Source organism: Rhagoletis pomonella, unplaced genomic scaffold (assembly GCF_013731165.1).
Source record: "Rhagoletis pomonella isolate Grant_MI unplaced genomic scaffold, Rhpom_1.0 Rhpom_scaffold_00002, whole genome shotgun sequence".
Lineage (NCBI taxonomy): Eukaryota > Metazoa > Arthropoda > Insecta > Diptera > Tephritidae > Rhagoletis > Rhagoletis pomonella.
Genome location: NW_023458556.1, coordinates 94,955,313 through 94,972,675, shown reverse-complemented (window position 1 = coordinate 94,972,675; position 17,363 = coordinate 94,955,313). Strand labels below are relative to the sequence as shown.

The 17,363-nt window shown below is 41.1% G+C and overlaps 1 protein-coding gene across 1 annotated transcript in view; it reads left to right on the top strand.

Moving 5' to 3' along the window:
- Positions 1-1,803: 1,803 nt before the first annotated feature.
- LOC118734207 (asparagine synthetase domain-containing protein CG17486) overlaps positions 1,804-17,363 on the top strand; it is a 212,510-nt gene continuing 196,950 nt past the window's right edge. Inside the window, exon 1 of the mRNA XM_036463928.1 lies at positions 1,804-2,341. Within this exon, the coding sequence (XP_036319821.1) occupies positions 1,882-2,341 (460 nt within the window). The 5' untranslated portion in view covers positions 1,804-1,881. The remainder of the gene's footprint in view (positions 2,342-17,363) is intronic.

Genomic DNA, 17,363 nt, shown 5'->3' with positions numbered 1-17,363 from the left:
TATTGTGGTATGTTTCATACAAATTGTACGGGCATGAGGATTTTTGACAGTTGTTTGGCGCTTGACGCGCCAATTTAAGGACGGCATTTTAGGGAATCCCCTAATACCATGTTCTGACCGACATCGAAAACTTGTTTTCGTTGCTAAAACTGGTTTTCGATCTAAAACTTGTGTTTTCGTCCGTGTAAAATCTGTCAAACGAAAACCTGTTTTCGCTGAAAACAACTTGAAAACTCCCATTCCACTCGTTGCAATCGGTGTCCTTACTAGTTTTTTTCAACTATTTATCGAAGTACATGTCATATTTTATCATCTTTATACGCAATTTCGGATTTATTGTTAATTGGCTGGCCAAAGTAAAATAAGAATGAAAGTAAGAGGTGGCTAATGAAAAGAAAATGAGGGAAAAGCATTTTGATTTGGAAAACACTAAGGCCGGTTACTCAATGTCTGTTTAACACTAATCTTCGGTTAAACCTAGTTATCGACGTTACCGACTCCCTGTTATATGCATGGAGTCGAAGACGTGGATAACGATGTTTAACCGCAGATTAGTGTGAACCAGACATTGAGTAACCGGCCCTAACAGCCGGTTGAACACCCTTCATGCAGCGTTTTTGCTGCATTTAAAATGCAACATTTAGCACTTTCGAACATATGTTTTCGAAGAGCGTTCATGATATAGCATTTAGCAAATGTACATTTACGCGAGTTCGAAATCGTATGCTTTAGACAAACAGCCGTGTCCCAGTCTCTTATTTAGATCCGTATATATTAAGATCAATTCTCACGCAGAAGATAATGTGCAAAAACCCTACTGAAAAGGAAAAAATAAATTTTAAACCAAAAAATCAATATAAAAACTTGAATTGTTTTAACCATAACCGAACATTTGTTTGTGTATATATTCATTTGTCGGTGCTGTCAATTAAAATTTCCTCACTTAATTAGGAAACAAACCAAACAGAGTTGATCACAAATTGATCCAGATTTCTATCAGCATCATATCGATGTTGAATTTGCTTAACTTTTCTTTATCCAAATATGTAATGTAAAATAAAAGAAATCTCGATCGGCGATCACTGAAACGCAGCTAGCAACTGTATACTCGAAAAAGCAATGTTGCCACTTTTTCTCTTTAAACCATGTTCGAATCGTGGAAATTTTGGAAGATCACAGGGTTGCTTTTAGCATTTAGATTCTTAATGCAAAAATGGAGTTGCATTTAGTTGCATTTAGGTGAGGAATTTTGTATGGATAAATGTACATTTAGAGTAGCATTTAGAGCTAAATGCGCTAAATGTGCTTTTACGCGTAAGCAAAAACAGCCCATCAGCCACAATCCTGAAACTCGTTTTCAAAGTGTTTTCATTGTCGGTGAGAACATGGTATAAATAAGTTTTGAGCCTCCGATACATGAACCAAAAAGAACCAAAGTTTTTCGTTCATGCCTCCGATACAAGTACTTTTTTTTGATTGCTACTTGGATCGTAGTAAGTCCCCTTTCAGACACGTCAAGTCTTGAAAGCAATTTTTATCGCATTCTCTTTTGTGTTTTCTCTTTGCTTCCACACGCATCAAGTTTTATTGAATTCAACTACTTGGTTCTTTAAACGGGAAGCAACGAAAAGATCAAGAGAACAAGAAAACTTGAAACGAATTGACGGTACGGAGGTATCTGTACTCTTCCCCTCTCTTCCCACCTCCTTCACCGGCGAACGAGCAGACTTGAAAGCAAGATTTGACGTGTCTGAAAGGGGACTAAAATGCATCGAGGACTAAAATACTTGTGAAGTGAGAAAAGTATCGAGTATTTACTTGGATTTACTTGTATCGATTCATGCCTATATATTGTTAAGTATTTTTATCATAAATATTATAATGTGTGGAATTGCTTGTGGTATTAATTGTGAGATTAAAACAAATGAAAAACTTTTAAAGTTTTTGAAACGAAGGGGACCAAACTTTTTTTCTTGTCTCAAGATTAAGGTAGAAAATATATTTTTGGAATTTGGTAGTTCAGTTCTTTGGCAGCAAGGTGATAATTTGTGTTCACAACCTGTTCGACAAGGAAACTTCCTCATACTTTTTAATGGGGATATTTTTAACATTCCTGATAAGCAAAGTGCCGAATCTGATACCGAATGGTTAGCAAAGAAAATATCGGGGTGTACAAACGAGACGGATGTATGCCATTTGATCCAGTCTTTGCAGGGGCCATTTAGTCTAATAATTTTCCATATATATTCCCGTTCTCTGTATATATGTAGAGATTATCTGGGCCGCAACTCTCTAATTATTGAAAAGGAGGCTGAATTGTTTCGTTTTTCAAGTACTTCATGTAAGAATAGAATTTTTAGTATTGGTTTTGAAAACAAATTTGGTAAAGTAAAGTAAAAAAAGTGGTAAAAAAAGAGACGAACTAATGGAACAAGTGCAGTGGGGGTGTTCTGCACCTTTCTACTAGTTTTAATGGGTTGACTTTCCATTTCATCGGTTTTTGGGTGTTCTAGGAAATCTCTTCATGTATTTTCGGAACACATAAAGATAACCAACCGTTCAGCTATGGGAAAACTAAAAATGCAGACCGATAATACTTTTTACGCTGAATTCAACTACATACAGTTGTCCACAAAATAATAGGAGTGCGATATTTTGGGCTGCAATTTAGTTTGGCATCCCCGGAGTTCGGCATTAAGAAGGGTATGGAACGATAGAGGGAGTTCTCCTGATTGTAAATATATATACTTTTAGCCGCAGCAGACTTATAGTTTTTAAGTTATTTGTTGTTAAAGTTAGTAAATTGAACTAACCTCTCGACGCTATTTCACACAATAAACACTTTATTTATGTACACACTTCGGCAAAATAGTTGCATTAAAAGCCCGCACAATGAAATGTAAACATATTTTTTAAATTTATAATGTATTTTTACTAAATTAAGTAAGTTTTAACAATTATCACGCACTTATATATGTATACGCACATTGTGAATACAGAACTGTTGATTCAACCATGGTTTCACACTGACATTAGAAGGGTGCTGCCACATCTAACAAAATAACACCACACATCTAATAAATAAATATGTTTTTTTAAACCATATTTTAAAAAGTGAAAATTTTTAATAAAAAATCGCGCGATTTTTTATTAAAAATTTTCGCCTGCGGCGCTTTTTCCATAAAATCAATACTTCGATAAATAATGAAAATTTTTAATAAAAAATCGCGCGATTTTTTATTAAAAATTTTTGCCTGCGGTGCTTTTTTCATAAAAATCAATACTTCGATAAATAATGAAAATTTTTAATAAAAAATCGCGCGATTTTTTATTAAAAATTTTCGCCTGTGGCGCTTTCGCCGCTTGTACGCGGGGGATGCCAAACTAAAATTTTCCCTGGCTATACAACAAACACCATATAAATTCAGATTTTAAACTTTGTATACAAATTATAATAATTTTGCAATTTTTCACCCAAATTTCAAACTTTTTAATCAGAATCTGTAGAAAAAATTCTGGTTTTGTAGCACATTCAATTCTAGTCTGAAGAAGTGCAAGTTTCAAGCGGCTAAAAAATTCCGTTGATTTTTGGCAATTTTTTTGCTGGCAGTGTCCTCCATATAAAAGAAAATTGTTGTTGTTGTTGTAGCGGCACTACTAAGCCCCGCTTGTTTCGGGTCAACTTTTAATCATTATCGTCAAGCTCAACTAACGGTAGGCCCAGGAAACGAGCAGTTTCGATGGGGTCGGACCAAAGGGAGAGGGGTGTTAGTTGAGTCGGATTGAGCTGGCATGTGAAGAGGTGGTTGGTGTCGTGGGGGGAGTCTCCACATGCCGGACACTCATTTGGGATGTTTGGGTCTAGTCTGGACAGGTAGCTGTTTAGGCGGCTACAATATCCAGACCGTAACTGAGCCAGGGTAGCGCGGGTCTCTCTTGGTAATTGAAGCTCCGTCTCTTCCACAGGTGGTGATTGGGCTCCGATAACGACATTCCTAGGCCGGGAGTCGAGGTAGGTGGAGACAGACTCCCTATGAATGTCGTTGATCGCTCGTCTGTACGTCATTGGGTCCAGTGCCCCCTGACGTGCCTGGGCGGAGGCTCCTCCTCCAGCAGTGGTCTGTTGGGGTGTTCACTTCTGTGGCACCCCACAAGAAACTGCTTACAGAGCATCTTGTTGTGTTCCCTTACGGGGAGCACTTGGGCCTCACTGTGTAGGTGATGCTCAGGCGTCATCAGAAGGCACCCAGTCGCTGTCCGGAGTGCGGCGTTCTGACAAGTCTGTAGCTTCGTCAACTGCGTCCAACTGGTCCCCGGTGACCAAACTGGCGCAGCATAATTTAGAACCGGCCGGCCAATTGCCTTGTATGTTGCCAGCAACGTTTCTTTGTCTTTGCCCCAAGTGCTGCCGGCGAGCGACTTGAGGACCTTGTTGCGGCTCTGTACTTTGTTGACAACTGCGGTTGTGTGCGCGGAGAAAGAGAGCAGGCTATCAAAGGTAACCCCTAAAATTTTCGGGTTGTTTACCGTCGGTATAGGTGTGCCGTCGACGTGAATGCCTAATTCAAGCCTGACCTCCTTCGTCCAGGTGGTGAAGAGGGTCGCCGTTGATTTCGTTGGGGAGAGGGTTAGGCTCCTTGCAGTGAAGAAGCGAGAAAGGCTGGAGAGATAGTCGTTTACTTTTGAGCAGAGGTCATCAATTCCATTCCCAGACGCCAAAATCGAACAATCATCAGCGTACGAGATCAGGGAAACTCCTTCAGGTGGCTGGGGGAGTTTCGAGATGTAGAAGTTAAAAAGTAAGGGGGAGAGAACACCACCTGGTGGAACCCCTTGTTTTATTCTTCTTGGTTTCGAGGTTTGATCTCTGAAGATTACTGATGATTGTCGACCACTCATATAATTCGCCGACCATCGCTTCAGTCCCTGTGGGAGAGAGGAGGCCTCAATGTCTTCTAGCAGCGTGGAATGGCAGACGGTGTCAAACGCCTTTGACAAGTCCAGCGCTACTAGGACAGTTCTCTCACAGGGGCGGTTTCGATTTAGGCCACGAGTTATCTGGGTGTTTATGGCGTTAAGTGCTGTGCACTTTACGGAAGCCATGCTGATGTTTCGCTGGGGTTAGGTGGCAGGTGAAGTATGGGAGCAGCAGGGCCTCAAGTGTCTTCGCGACCGGGGAAAGGAGCGTTATCGGGCGATAATAGTCTCCTCTGTTGGCGGGCTTCCCCGGTTTCAGCAGTGGGACCACTCTCCCTGATTTTCACACATCAGGAATGATGAGGGTGGTCATAGACAAATTGAGGACCTCCGTGAGGAATGCTACCCCCACAGGCCCCAAATGTTTCAACATCAGCATACAGATTCCGTCGGGTCCAATGGCTTTGGAGGCTTTCGCCTTCCCGAATCTCCAAATTAAGTTCCCTCAAGCGAGGGTCCCCGGGGTCGACCTGGCGTAGGTGGTCACGCTCATTTGCTAGTACAGCTGCTTCAGCCCGGAAATTTGGGCGGACTTCCGCGATACGTCCGGACGGTATGAAGCGAGCTGCTGCGGCTGTGACTACCCTGCGAAACTGGCGTTCGCCAGCATGTACGTCTGTGGGTGTGGGGAGGGCGGCGAAGCTGCTCTCGGTAACTTCCGCGAAGCCGTTCCAATCAGCTTTGTTGAAGTTGGTGTAGGTTCGGTGATCCGCGGGAGCAAAGTCGGTGGGCTTATTGATCGAGATGATTATGGGCAGATGGTCTGATGCTAACGTTAGCATAGGTCGCCATGATATGCTATTTATCAGACCAGCGCTAGCAATTGTTAGGTCTGGCGAGCTGCTGCAGCTGCCCACAATCCTGGTGGGGGCGTCGTCGTTCATGGTGCAGAATGTCGAATCGTCTATCTGCTCAGCCGAACTGTTTCCCCTCCGATCATTGGCCAGGCTTGAGTGCCAAAGATCGTGGTGCGCATTGAAGTCACCTACTACCAATCGGTTTTCGCCTCTGAGTAGCGCACCTATGTCAGGGAGATATCCAGCCGGGCAGCAGGTGACAGGGGGTATGTACACGTTAAATATTTCGAGCTCGACATCGCCTGACCGGACAGCTATGCCCTGACATTCTAGGGTAGTGTCCCTTGGGTCGATGTCTTCTTCGATTAGCCGATACTGCACTGTGTGGGGTAGAATGAACGCTAGTCCTCCACCATTATCTCGCTCGCGATCTTTACGGAGCACGTTGTAGGCGGAGCAACCCAACAGAGTTGAGTTGCTGTGCAACTTCGTTTCGTGGACCGCAGCTATCAATATGCCGTGCCGACCCATGAAGACTGCTATCTCCTCAATCTTGCTCTGGAGTCCGTTGCAGTTGAGTTGGAGTACGTTCATATGCCTTGGAAGGCTGGTCGCGATACGGGGGGTGAGGGAAGTGTGGGGCCTCCCTTGGGCCTGTTGCGCCTGACGCAGTTGCTGTTGCAGCCTGATGGTAGGTGGCTGCGATATGGGCGTTGTCTGCGCCGGCGGTGCACTACAGCAAGGGGCGCTGTAGTTTGTAGTCCACTCGCGAGTGGTGCGTAGACCAGAACATAGCCGGAAGTGGCACCAGCCAAGGCATGTGTTGCATTTGACTGATGTCACACTCCGGTATATTCTGTTCTGGCAGATGGTGTGGGCAACCAGTAGCTGCTGGTTGACTCGCGCTCGCGAGTGGGACCGGTCGGTAGGTTGTGTGGGTGGGGTGTGTTGGGAGGTTTGCTGTTGCTCAGGGGAGCTTCTAGGGGCCGTGCAGGCTCTTCGGGTGCTGGGTCGCACCCGTGCATTACGCGAGTGGGTAACCGTGGAGGCTGATTGTGCCATTTGACTTGAGCAACAGGGAGCCACAAAGTTTGTGGTCCACTCCCGGTGAGACCTAAGGCCAGAGCAGGTTCTTAGGTGACTCCACCCGTTGCAGGAGTTGCACCTAACGGAAGTGGAGTTCGGGTGGAGTCGATTCTGGCAAACACAGCAGAAGTAAATTTCAGGTCAGGGGTTGGGCTCTACGCCCGCCCGGAGAAGAAGGATGCTGAACGGATAATGATTGGTGGATATCGCCGATCTAGACGGGGTTAGATCGCCGAAACAACAGCCCTTGATCGGGTGAAACCCGAGTCATTCCGGTACGTAGAACCGGCTGTCGTGGGAAAATTGTCGACATACTTTGTATGGAAAAAACGGTGTTTCACGTGTTTCAGCGTGTTTAACCAAAAAAATTCTCAAAAATCAACGGAATTTTTTAGCCGCTTGAAACTTGCACTTCTTCAGACTAGAATTGAATGTGCTACAAAACTGCAACCAGAATTTTTTCTAAAGATTCTGATAAAAAAGTTTGAAATTTGGGTGAAAAATTGCAAAATTTTTATAATTTTTATACAAAGTTTAAAATCTGAATTTATGTGGTGATTGTTGTACAGCCAGCTAGGCTTTTATAAAAAAATAATAAACATTAAATAAACAAAAGACAAATAGCCAAAACTGGTCAAAATATCGCACTCCTATTATTTTGTGGACAACTGTAAATATTATTTGGTGCAATTGAAGGCTGCAATTTAGTTTCGCATACCCGGAGTTCAGCATTAAGGTAACTATGGAACGGTAGGGGGAGTTCTGATTGCAAATATAGAGGTTTTAGCTTATAGTTTTTAAGTTATTTGTTGTTAACGTTTGTAAATTGAACTAACCTCACAGCGCTATTTCACACAATAAGCACTATATTTACGTACACACTTCGGCAAAATAGTTGCAATAAAACCCCGCACAACGAAATATAAAAATATTTTTTACATTTATATATTTTTAGTAAATTAAGTATGTTTTTAAAATTATCACGCCTTCATATATCTACACGCACATTCTGAATACAGAACTGTTTCGACCATGGTTTCACACTGACATTAGAAGAGTACTGTCACATCTAAGAAAATAATAAAAGAGAATAGTTTTTATCTTACCCGTTTACACCAGACAGAGTACTTTTTCGCAGAACACCTTTCTGCGTAGCCGGCCTGCGGCCGTGCTTAGGGATTATAACCCTCAAAAAGTAGAATTCTCTTTCTGTGTTGCGAAGAAAAGGGGCTGAACACATTTTGCAGAGAACACCTTTCTGCGTAGGCCGCCTGCGGCCGCGCTTAGGGATTATAACCCTCATAAGTAATACAATTATGTATTATTTTTCATATTTTAAAGCCAAAACTACTAAAAAACGAAAAAAATATCGTAATTTTTTCATAAAATGACCTTTGAAAAAAAGACGTGTATAATGCCAAAGAAAAAGCCCAATTTATGAACCGATTTTGTTAATGCAAATTCGAAACGTTTCATTATTTTCATGATATTTTTTTTTTCATTCGAAACATACACTGCCGGAACAAAGTATTGGCCCTGGAAATTTTTCACAATATATCCAACAATTTTTATTCTAATATTTTTCCGCCAATTTTTTATAAAAATATGGCTCATTCACCAACAAAAAACATAAAAATATAACTCCTAAACTTTTTTTCGAGTATGCAGTTTTGCAGCCCATTAAATTCTAGAAAATAATGCAAGTTCGCAGTTAGTCAAAAATCGCGTTGATTTCTGAGAATTTTTTGGTTGAAGGTGTTTTGCATTTTTTCCATATAAAGTATTTTCGAAAAAAATTTTTGTATGGAAGAGACTGCGGGAAAAAAATTGCCAAAAATCAACGGTAATTCCTTGCTACTTAAAGCTTGCACCTTATTATAATAGATGTAATTAGGCTACAAATCTGCATACTCAAAAAACTTCTAAAAAATTGATTAAAAAGTTGAAAATTTTTATGAAAATTTGTTTAATTTTCCCGAGTTTCGCAGAGGTTTAGGAATTATATTTTTGTTTTTTTTTGTAGAATGAACCATATTTTTATACAAAATTAGCGGAAAAATATTAGAAGGAAAATTGTTGCATATATTATGAAAAAATTGCAGTGCCAATACTTTGTTCCGGCAGTGTATATGTACATATACATACATAAAATGCTAGCCGTTTTCGTTGTTCGGACTAAACTCAAAAACCAGTCAAATTGTCGGAGATTATACCTTGCGTATATGCTCCTATTATAGCCTACTAGACAACACACTGGTGGCTCTGGAGTGGAGTTACTTACAAAAGTCGTATTTATTAACCGATTTCGTTCAAATTCGCAAAGTGTGTTACCAGTATGATGAAAAATTCGTTTAAGTATGCATGTAAAGACCGCAACATTATGTAAGCGCACCTTTGCCTGACGCCCCCATACACCCTAAATGCGATTTCGCACCTACCTCCTATTGGCGAAATTGCTCGGGGCGGGCGTTAGTACAGCAGTAAGACTCAAAGAAACCAGTTCATAAATATTAAGGTAAATTGTAAAAGTGGCACATTGACAAGGAAAGATTCGACCACATCCGTAAAAAAAGGAACACGGTAGGTATATCAATGGCTTCATTTGAACGATATTTAAGAGATCAGGCGACTCATTTAGTCAATTCTTAATCTTATTAGGTGCCGCGAAACAAGCGGGCAATGTCTAGATTGGTATAAATATTTCATTATGATCTGCTTTTGAGGTTTAAGTATTCAGTGATAATAAAAACAACCTTACACCTATTGTAGTTCATTCAGATAAGGTCCTCTCTCCTCCAGCAAACACAGAAAGGAGAGATCTGCGTAGTAAGAGTGATAATTCTTAAGCGCGGCCGAAGGCCACCTACGCATTGAGAAGTTTGTCCCCTCTTCTCCGGTAACGCAGAAAGGAGAATTCTGCCAAAGAGCGCAGATAAGAAGGAACAAATCGGTATAATTGCAGCGAGTGTAACAGGGGCGTACTTTCTCTTTTGCTCTAGTACGTTCTTTGATTGGATGAAACGAGAAGGCACGCCCCTGTTACTCACTTTCGCTACAATTATAACGAGCTGTCCCTTCTTGTTATCTACGTTCTTTGATTCTGCGTTGTACGGGTTATGATACCTAAATCTCTACAAGGAATTGCAGCGGATGACGGTAAAGCGGTCACCGGTAAGCGAACAGCTGTTCAGTTACCGCAGTGAAATCCGTCCGAGTAAACACAATTGCGATTGAAAACGTCTTCCGTTAACTGTCATTTTGATTTGGCAATTTTCATTAAAATATTTGGTAGTAGTGCACTATAGCGGAACCAGGTCAAAATGGACGGAAAAATTTGAGAGGTATCAATCGACGCGTCTTGACGCCAGTAATAATAATCCGAGAACGAGATTTATTTGCAAAAAACACTTGCACTTTTCGCACTATGTTTTGATGAATTTGATGCAAATAAATGGAGTAAATGAAGTCAACTTAACACGTTTTTATAAGTTTTTGTACATTTGTGATGCTTTAAGTGTACATTTTCGCGAAATTCTATATTTAACTGCAAAATTACGGTGTTGAAAATCCGCACAAACAATCTTGTGAAGTTAATCATGCCTATTATGGTATCCGACAGATGGTTGCGGAGGGAGTTTTACTCATTTTTGACAGATTTTGGTATTATCGAAAACGCTCGATAATGCAGTTTGCGGATGAGTCAAAAGAGGTTAATGCAGTTTGCGAATGAAATACAAAAGTGGCATCATTGAAAGCGCATCCGATCCATGATTCGTACAAATTTCTCTATCTGTCATTCACGCGCCATTGTGCTGCGGATACTAAAAACGATAAGATGGATAGCAATAAAATGTAAGAAAAATCACAATTATTTGTCCCTTTAATATTGTAATATTGTAAAAATATTGTAATGGAAAAAGGTTTGCGAAATGTTGAAAAGCTAAAATATATTATTCACTAAGTTTGAACCACAGGTTTGGTCGGACTATAAATCGGCGATAAAGAAGAAGCTCGCGCATAACAAAAGAGAGCTACATGCGACTGGTGGAGGAGAAAATAGGGAAATTCCCTTAACATCGTTGGAAGAAGTTGCTACCCTTCTGTGTCTTAATGATTGCGTTGGTGGTATTAGAAACTCCAAACAGTTTGGAGTGCCACAGGGGAGAAATTATGATGACGCAGTTCCATCTACATCGAGAAATGTTCCACAGATGAGAGCTTCTGCTACGAGAGATGTACCGCAGGAGAGAATATCTGAGGACACTTCTCCACCTACTCGGAGAGATTACGATGGTATTGAAGCTCACGAAGACGTAAATATTGAGAACGACCAAAATATTTCTAACCAAAGAAGAAAAAAGAGACCCGAGCAATTCGATTTATTAGAGAAGCAAATAGGGGTTCAAGAAAGACTGTACGAAAAAGTGTCTGAGGCTGTTGAGAACCAACAGGAATATTTTCAACACATGAGGGACCATTCAAAAAGACTGAATAGATCAGTAGAGAGGCTAGGCGCTGTGATGGAAAAGGCTGCTATAGAAAAATTAGGTTTAAAAAGGGAACTTTTAAATATTGAGTTAAATAACGTCAACAGACACCTTAATTCTTAAAATAAGTGGGACCTGACAAATTTTTTATGAGATTTGTTTTTATTTTATATTGGATTGTTTTTATAACTGTAGTGCCTGAATACTTTCTGAACAGGAAGGCTTTATTATTTAAGTTTTTTCAGTTTTTTGAAAATACTGTGAAGTGATATGATTTTATTTTTATCTACATCCTTAGTGTGTAGACAACTTTGTGCAACACTTTGCCAGGAAGGCTTATTACTTAAATATTAAGAAATATGTATGAAAATGAATTTTGTGATAATAGTTTTATTTTACAAAAAGCTACGTAACATCTCATTGCGAATTTGAGTTGATTCATTTGTATATCGTTGAGGTTGTACAGGTTCGCCTACATATTCATCGGGTTCGTAGACTTCCTCTTGGTATTCGTCGGAAATATTATAATGTATCCGAATGTTGTGAAGTGCTGCCGCAACGTTTACAATTTGAACCACTTTCTCAGGAGCATAATGTAGTAGGCGAGCAGAAAGGAGACATCGGCACTAGAGATGGGCGCGGGATAGCGGGACCCGCGGGACCCACGGTACTCATTTAAAATTGGCCGGGATGGGCGGTATCGGGAAGATCTGTAAAAATATGGCGGGCGGGACGGGACCAAAATCCTTTCCCGACACTCCCGATAAAACCGCAACCCCCGCAAATTCACAAAATCTTCCTTAAAAACTATGTTTGAAATATGCCCTTCTAATGTTTTATTGAGAGGAAAACGAACAGCAAAGCAAAACAAAATAATCGGAAGATGCCAGATCTTTCATTATTATTTTTATTATTAAAAGAAAGACATGAACATTTTTGTCACACGTTGAAATCTCAACCGATCGTTTCAATGTGTTGTCCGTTTGCAGCCTGCTTTAGAGATAGGTATCGGGACCCACAGGACCCGCGGTACAATTCTGAAAAACATCGGGATGGGCGGGTTTGGGACTTAAAAATTGAATTTCGGGATGGGCGGATTCGGAATAAAATATTTGGTCCCGCGCCCATCTCTAATCGGCACCAGTTCTTCCAAACGCCTATGGTCCGTTCACCAATATTACGGCCTTTACTATGGCTTTTATTAAATCTGCTTTCTGGACTATCAACGCCTGCACTTCGAAAGGGTGTTATAAGCCAGGGTAACAGTGGATATCCAGAGTCACCTATGGAAGATCATTACAGTTAAAATACGCACTTTGATTATTCGTTATTTTTTTGTACCTAGCAGTCTTGTGCTTCTGTCTCCATTTTCATACTGCACTTGGAAGTAGGTGGAAGCATCACTATTTTCCCAAATAAACGAATCGTGACTTGCACCTGCATACCTACTGTTCACATACCTTATTCTTTGCTTATGGTCACATATCTGAATATGCAAAATAAAAGAATATAAATAAATAATAAATTGAAGAAGTTCAAACTCATTTAGTTCTTACTATCATTGCATTAAAACTGTAATATCCCTTCCGATTATAATAAAGGTGTGCATTGCCTGCAGCTGGTTTAAGAATTTTAATGTGAGTACCGTCTACATACATGACAAGGAATTCTAGTTTTTTGGAAAAAATATCTTTTCGCTTCAAGTTTTTCATTGTCCGTCATTGCTAAAGTAATCCATCTGGTAGATAAAGTTGCTTCTAAGATGTTTAGTACATCAGAGAGTACTACAGAGACTGTGGATTGTGCCATGCCAATATTAAAATCTTGGCCAGTACCATTCTGATAGCCCCCTTCAGCTAAAAACCTTAAACAGACTTCTAATTTAAGCTCTGGTGTTATGGAACATGATCTTCGAACTGGAGGCAATTTCTGCATTAATATTTCCAAAACGTACTTGAATGCTAACTTGTTAAGCCGGAACTGTTTTACAAATCTGTATAAGGAACTCACAAGTTAAAATGAAATAAAGACTTCAATAAATTTACTCACACCTCATCCGGCAACTCGAATACATTCACAACATTATCCCTGATCGGATCGATCCGAGCGGATGGAATCCGTCGGATACCATAATAGGCATGATTATAAATAAGATGGAGGAAAACTGGTGCTGCCACTCTATTAATACAATTTGTATTTCAACTTTAAAAACACCCAAATAATGCGCAAGCAATATACTTTTGTGAAAAAGGGATTTCTGTTCCTTATCTTCGCACGCAGAAAAGAGAATTCCGCGTAGTGAGGGTTATAATCTCTAAGCGCGGCCGAAGGCCGCCTACGCAGAAAGGTGTTCTCTGCAAAAGGTGTTCCGCCCCTTTTATTTGGCAACACAGAAAGAAGAATTCTACGTAGTGAGGGTTATAATGCCTAAGCGCGGCCGAAGGCCGCCTACGCAAAAAGGAATTGGACGCACAAAACCTTTTTTAATAGAGTGGCAGCAGCAATTTACCTCCCATTTTATTTTTAATATAGTGGCAACACCAGTTTTCCTCCATCTTATTTATATTAACTTCAAAAGATTGTTGTGCGGATTTTCAACATTAGAATATTGCAATTAAATACAGAATTTCGTGAAAATTTACACTTAAAACGTCACAAATATAAGTTTAGTTCATTTACTCCATTTATTTGTGTCAAATTGATCAAGATATAATGCGAAAAATGCAAGTGTTTTTTTGCAAATAACTCTTTAATGAATTAAAAACGCGTCGGTTGATACCCCTCTTGAATCTTTTGGTAAATTTTGGCCTGGTTCCGCTGAAGTGCACTTTTACCAAATTTTTTTATTTGTTTCGTATGTGCGTGTGTGTTTATTTTCTGTAAATTAAAATGGTTAAAAGTATTTGCAAACTTGTGAAAGTAATAGAACTTATTACAATCATCAATGTGCAGCCCCCGCTGGGCGGTAAAAATATAAATAAATTTAATTCAACCGAAAAACTTTGGCGGTAAAAATGCTGCCGCCGCAATTATGTGCAAGTCCATATGTCTTCAGAAAGGAGAATTCTGCATAGCAACGACTGATTTACATGATTCAAATACTTGAAAGCAATTTTTGCTCGTTCTCTTTTGTGTTTTTTATTTGCTTTTTTTTTAATCGGAAACAACGAAATGTCAAAAGCAAAGCAAGAAAGTTGAAACGACTTGCCGGTACGGATGCATGTGTACTCGTCCCTTTTCCTCTCACCCACTCTCTTCAACATGCGAGCATAATTGAATTCAAGACTTGAACTGTGTAAAGGAAGTCTAAGGGTTATAATCCCTAAGCGCGGCCGAAGGCCGGCTACGCGTAGAGAAGTTCCGCCTCTCTTCTCCGGCAACACAGAAATGAGAATTCTGCGTAGTATGGGTTATGATCCCTAAGCTCGGCCGAAGGCCGCCTACGCAGAAAGTGTTTCCCCCCTCTTCTTCGACAACGCAGAAACTTGAATTCTGCGTAGTAGGGGTTATAATCCCTAAGCGCGGCCGCAGGCTGCCTACGCAGAAAGAAGTTTTGCACAAAAATACTGTGTATAGCGTAGCCGATGTTGGTCCAAAAAGCCCTTTTTAAACACTGTGCAGTACGTACTGAAGACATGATGTTGTATACCAAATTAAAGCTTTTTCTATATACTATTGAATTATACAATTTTTAAATATATTTAATATGGCAATTTTTAAAAATCATGGGTTGGTTTAAAATTGTTTGTAACTTTTTTTTTAGTTAAATTGAATGGTTGCTTTAACTGTATGAATACTTCTCGCTTGGTTCCGCTTTCACTCACCTGTATAAGCAGACAGAGTTTTCGCTCTTTACACACGTTATTTCCACTTAAAAGAAATGCTTTAGCTCGATTTCAATATATCTACAAAGTGTTTAGTTGTTTATTTGAGAACTTATGAGTTCACCGTGTTTCACAAAGTTTAAATACCAGATTTATATAAAACCAAGAAATTAATCAAATAGAGTTGAATCTCAAGAATGATAGAATACAAGATTGCGCCGATCAGAGAGGATTTTTGAGAATAGCTTTTGTGTGACATCACACTGGTGCAATTGCGAGAGAGAAATGCGAAAACGTGAGCAAGAATGGAAGAAGAAGAAAAAATGTTGCAAGGAAAACGTAAACAAGTTGCACAAGTGTGACGTCATGCAAACAACGATTCTGTCAAATTCGTTAAGAGAGGAATAGCGGTCCGAGATCGGCGCAACCTTTGTATTCTCTCAATCGTGGTTGAATCTCGTATGGATTTCAAGACAGAATACTAGGGCGCGTGCGCGTAGTCCGACGATGTTAGCTGAACTGACTCGATGTTAATTTGCCGCGAGGATAGTAGGCGGCCGTGCGCGCTCGGTAATAATTTTCAGAGTCGCTTCGACTCCACACAGCCACGGCCAAAGGATGCGCGCACGGCCGCTGTATTACGCTTTAAGCGGCGGCTTAGACATCCACCGCGCCCTGCAGGAATGCGCTGCTTAGGGTCTTCTTCAGCTCTTTCAGCGCGCGGATGGTGTTGCCCAGGGCGCGGTTAGTGGTGCCGTTTGTAGGCCTTGGGGAGTGCGCGCGATCGTCCGTTCGGCGGTGTTCTTGCGCGGCGGTTTTGTTATTGTATAATATAAATCTGGATCGTTCCGGTTACGTAGACACGACTGTCTTGGGAACGGAGGTTGCGGCGCCTTGATGCGCGGGTTCTTCTGCTCCTTTTTCTTCAGCGGTGCGCGCCGCTTGACGCTCCTTGGGGCCTTTGTGGCCGATGTTCGCTTCTTGGGCCCCTGTTCCCTTGGCCCCGTACACGCATGGTTGTTGGCTGCCACATGCAGCAGCGTGTGGTGCGCTAGCCCGCAGGTCTTGCAACTGTCTGGCGAGTCGCATTCCCCGGTAATGTGTATGAGCGCAGGGCAGTTGACAGCGAATCTTCTTTGATCACGGCGAGGTCGCCTGGCTGAGGATCGCGTTGTGGGGTTTTCCACTTGTATCTCTTCTGAAGATCTTTGAGGTAATCTACATTCCAGCGGCGACTAAATTGGTGGTGAAGTGCTTTGACTTTCTCCCACGGGTTTAGTAGGGGGAGGTCTTCTACATTAGGCTCTGGAATTGCCAACTGCAACGTATCCCTTGATAAGGGTGGTGGATCTTAGCACCGATGCTTTAATTTGGAATGGCTCTGCAAAATCTACTCCAGTTGAAAAGGGGAGTGAGAAACTGCAGCGCTCAGGGGGTAGAGCGTCCTTTATTTGGGTGCGTGTTTGTTGCTTGTAAAGCGTGCACACTTTGCATTGAAAGATGCATTTTTTAATCAGAGGTTTAACTTTGCCTTACCATTTGGAGCATTAATCGTGTTTCTCGTGAAGAAGCAGCGAGTGTAAAAACTTCACAAATAGCTGGCAGAACCTCAATTCATTAGGGAGAATTATTGGGTGCCTTTCATTATAGCTCAATGTGGAATGTGCTAATTGGCCATTAACTCGTAGAAGTCCGTCTTTGTCCAAGGAAGGATTAAGAACTAGAAGCGGACTTTTTTTGTTTATTGGCTTTTTATATTGCAAAGCGCTTTTCGGAAAATGGCGCGATTGCGCTGCTTTGATGAGGCGTATTTTTGCATATTGAAATTCGCTATGTGTCAGATGTGGATTACTGATTGTAGCTAGCCCCTGTGATTTATTGCGGGCATTGCTCACGAAGCGGAACATGTACGCAGTCACGCGGAGTGCTTGAGAGAAAGAAGAAAAGCGATCAAGAAAATCGACCTCTTCTTCGAGCGCGTGATATACCTCCACCTTTCGCTTTTCTGGTGGAGATGCAAGAGAGCCATTTTGGTCCGTGCCACCAGAGTGAGGAATTTGACAAATCCTGCGGTTTGCAACCGTGGGTGCCGAGGTCGGCTGGATTATCTTGGCTGGCAACATAGCGCCACGTACCTGTTGGAAGATAATAATAATAATAATAATAATAATAATAATAATAATAATAATAAT